The sequence below is a fragment of the Penaeus chinensis genome, chromosome 9 (assembly GCF_019202785.1).
Source record: "Penaeus chinensis breed Huanghai No. 1 chromosome 9, ASM1920278v2, whole genome shotgun sequence".
Classification (NCBI taxonomy): Eukaryota; Metazoa; Arthropoda; class Malacostraca; order Decapoda; family Penaeidae; genus Penaeus; species Penaeus chinensis.
Window position 1 is genome coordinate 9,535,210 of NC_061827.1, and position 3,946 is coordinate 9,539,155.

Below are 3,946 nucleotides of genomic sequence, written 5' to 3' on the forward strand. Positions count from 1 at the left end.
CAAATTTCAACTTTAATGACTAAATTCCCCACGTTATTGTTAAATTTCATATTGAAAATGCAAAGTTTCTCTGGAATATATATTACATAAATAGATTCCTAAATTCTAAGGAAGTGTTTCAAAAGGGCCCTCATGTAAGGCATCTATTTGATTACCAGGTATGTTGCTATTATACGGTTAGATCTACACCCCTCCTCCCTTTTTAGGTTTCATTGTGTTTTACAGGGTAAGAAATACAACAATTATGGTCCTTGTTTTTACCACAGGATTCTAAAAACAAATTGTACCAGTATTTGTAACAAGGATTTTTTTCTTTTTTTTTCTTTACTAATAGTAAAATCTAAATCCTGTTATAGTTATTAATACAGCATTTTCAAGATATCCTCTTAAAATACAGAATCACTACACCCCTAGGAAAATTCCTCAACTAGCTGTAAGGAGAATCTATAACACATCTGTAACATATTGTCATACTACAGACATTATTGGAAAGTCTAGATGCATTATTTGCTGCAAAATGATTCATTTCTCATCTAGTAGTTCTTCTCTTCCTGGGAGAGTCCAACCAAATCTTCACTGACCTCCCACAGCTTTTTGGCTAATCCCTTATCACTGGCTAAATTTGAGGGCTTGGTGATCTGAAAGACAATCATTACTGTTACCAATTTCACATCAAATCTGATTTCCCATAACTGACCTCCAATTTGGGATACCTTGGATTTATACAAGATTTAATATTTTTTTATTTATTCACACCAAGGATAATGATATCATAAAACTGCAACCTATCAAAGTCAAATGCACTTGTTCTCTTTATTATTATTTTCAATATAATAACATTGTGGTAATTTCACCAATCAATTTATTTGGGTAAACTAATAAGAAGGAAATATCAGCAATGATCAATGAATTAACTGATTTTACACATTTATATGGAGGGGTCAAGTTATAATGGGTAGTATCTGAAAGCAGAATGAACTGATATTTCAGTTTTAGAAGTACAAGTTGAGGGACTTTTGAGCTTAACTGTAATGAATATCCTAGAATTTTTTTCAATGGAACTTTGGCCTTATGTCACATGTAAATGGAAATATCATACAAGTATTACAACAGTATAACAAAACTTCTATGACAAAGGTCAAAGAAATCATAACAAAGTGTGAATTTTGTTCTTGTGGGGAGCTTTAAGTTAAATCTAAAATAAGCTGAATGTACCCTTTCTCAGATGATGAAAGAACAAAATATATTGTACACATGAAAATAACTACCTCCAATGTTATTTAGTTTGTCATAAATCTCAGAAGAGTGCAGTTTACTTAATTAATTATTTGGGGTGGAACATTATTTGGAAAAATAAAAAAGTAGACATTAGCAGGGTTAATTTAATCAAACTGCACAGTGAATTTGCTCTAACCTAAATAATTCAAGTATCTTTCAGATAAGATTGTTGAGCCCTTACCTTACAATCTGTATAATACATTCCTGACACACTTGCAACATCTTCTGACACTGCAAGGTGGATGGTTGTCTGTGCTCCTAACTTCTCATCCTGTAAAAGTTATTGAAAAAAAATATAATTCTACTTCATACTCTTTTCTTCTTCTTCATTTTTTGCACAATAGATGATTATTATTTTTATACAGTTTAGCCATGAGAAATATGAATGAAATGGTTGTGTGTGGTATACCAACCTTGCCCATACTCCAGAAAAAGAATGCAAAGATGTAGTTAAGGAAGTTCGTATTTTCCTTCAGTATGATTTCTGTGTTAACAACACCAGGATGAAGACAATTTGTAGTAACACCTATAGAAAAAATAAATTTATTTTAATCATGGAAACACAATACTACAAATTAAAAATATATAAAAAGACTTGTTTTCAAAAATATAATTTTTTTTTTAATCAATTCAGTAACAAGAATTTACATGCCTGTGTCTTTTATTTTTTCTGACAATTCTAGAGTGAACAGATTGTTGGCGAGTTTGGACTGGCTATAGACAAAGAGTGAACCAGGATATGGCTTCTTGTCGAAGTTGATGTCGAGGTTTAATTCCTTGCAAAAGTAGTGAGCAGCCGAGCTCACATTAATTACGCGACTGGGACTACTAGATTTCAGCAGTCCTGAAATGGAAACATGAATGAAATTTTAATACGATGTATGACTATTTCTGGGGCATTACTATAGTTTGTGTATGTATTCTTACCTACTTGTTCTTATCATTTTTAAAAAATAAGAGAGAGAGAACAAAGCCCATCTGCTATATTCAGATTATTAAAGAACATTCTATCTAAGAGTGTGTGTGTGTGTGTGTGTGTGTGTGTGTGTGTGTGTGTGTGTGTGTGTGTGTGTGTGTGTGTGAGAAATACCCATGCTTACAATATCTTTTTTATCTTTTAGATGCTTAGTTTGAATGTCACACTATATTTGTAATACATCTCTGAATATTTAAATTTCAATAGTTTATTCAAGCTTAATAGACTTCTGGCGCTAAATTCTCAGAAGTGGAAAAAGTATTCATATCATGGAATATTAACTTTCAATAAACATTTAAAAATATTATAATACTTCTCAAAATTTCATGATTATTGATTAAAATTTCTTTACAGTAACTCACCTAATAACATATTGGTTAACAAGAAATGACCAAAATGGTTGGTTGCCAGTGTTAACTCCAAACCATCATTTGAGATTTTTTTTGTCTTTGGACCAGACATTCCTGCATTATTTACCTGAAAATATTTCATATTAGCTAATAATTGACTTATACAGAATCATTAATATAAAAATAGTGAGACAGAAAAATAAGACGGAGAAAAACTGAATGAACAGGTAAACAGCCATGATTATAAGTAGTAACAGTAAGACAGAAAAAAAACAAAAAAAACAGAAAAACTGTATGAATGAATATACAGCCATGATCATAGGTAAGTCAATGAATTACTAGGTACAAGTTGTTTTAAAAGTTCAAAAGCATCATTCTGCTTAATCTTGACATGTAATTCTATCCATTGGTGATATAATTTCTCAACTGTAAAATAACAATAATAATGGCACTATTAATAACAATACTAATATTACCATTAATCATAATCATAATAATTCAAATTATTCTATACAATTTATAGTTTTATATGTTCTCACTCAACTTTACTTAGTAATTAGTAACTCATTTTTTTAGCAAAAAATAAATAGGCTTTACTTACCAGGATGTCTAGACGCTTTTCTGTAGCAAGAATCTCCCTTGCAAATTTCCTGACGGATTTGAGGTCTGAGGTGTCAAGTTCACGTACCAACACCTGCCCATTGCCTGTGGTGTTGATGATGTCATCTGTGCAGTATTAATATAAAAATTTAGGAAAATACTGAAATTATATAAGAGGTTTTGAATATGCACAAATGTATTCCATAATAGTATATCAGACTTGTTCTCTTAGGGTCATCTGTTTTGCCTTTTAAGGAAACTTATAGATATTTGTAGTTTTTTAAAGTTTACCTGTAGCAAAACATGGCAGTTATGAGTAGGATATCTACATTTTTTCATAAATAAAATAATGATAAAGTGGCACTGTACTTTTTGATTATTGAGTAGCACAGAATAGGATGTTTCACTGTATATTCCGAATTATGGTGTTTGAAATAGTTTTCATATATTTCCAAATATGATTATGATAAGGTATTTAATTATTAAACCTTGAAAATCTATGTAAAAAGCTCATTTAAATGGTGGCTGTTTCCACAAGTGTACATGTTTATATATATACACACGTGTATATTTTTTTGGTAGTTATGACCTATGTATATATTCTCTAAATAATGAGAAAAGAATTGTTTTAAAGGTAAACATCAAATCACCTGCAACCTTCTGTGCTTTCTCTAGATTCCTGCAAGCAAGTATGACACGGGCTCCTCTTTCAGCCAAGTCCCTTGCGGTTTCCTTGCCAATT

General features: G+C 30.9%; 1 protein-coding gene across 4 annotated transcripts in view; it reads right to left on the reverse strand.

The window, feature by feature from the left end:
- Positions 1-243: 243 nt before the first annotated feature.
- The window catches only part of LOC125028932 (retinol dehydrogenase 13-like), a 7,877-nt gene continuing 4,174 nt past the window's right edge, over positions 244-3,946 (reverse strand). Inside the window, exons 3-9 of one of the 4 annotated variants that reach the window (XM_047618560.1) lie at positions 3,855-3,946; positions 3,206-3,330; positions 2,617-2,731; positions 1,931-2,122; positions 1,692-1,804; positions 1,460-1,549; positions 246-638 (exon numbers count right to left, since the gene is read on the reverse strand). The exon at positions 3,855-3,946 is cut by the window's right edge and continues 1 nt beyond it. In XM_047618560.1, coding sequence (XP_047474516.1) covers positions 534-638; positions 1,460-1,549; positions 1,692-1,804; positions 1,931-2,122; positions 2,617-2,731; positions 3,206-3,330; positions 3,855-3,946 — 832 coding nt within the window. In that variant the 3' untranslated portion in view covers positions 246-533. Of the gene's footprint in view, positions 639-1,459; positions 1,550-1,691; positions 1,805-1,930; positions 2,123-2,616; positions 2,732-3,205; positions 3,331-3,854 lie in introns of all 4 variants that reach the window. The other 3 variants (XM_047618561.1, XM_047618559.1, XM_047618562.1) reach the window with 3 other exon arrangements.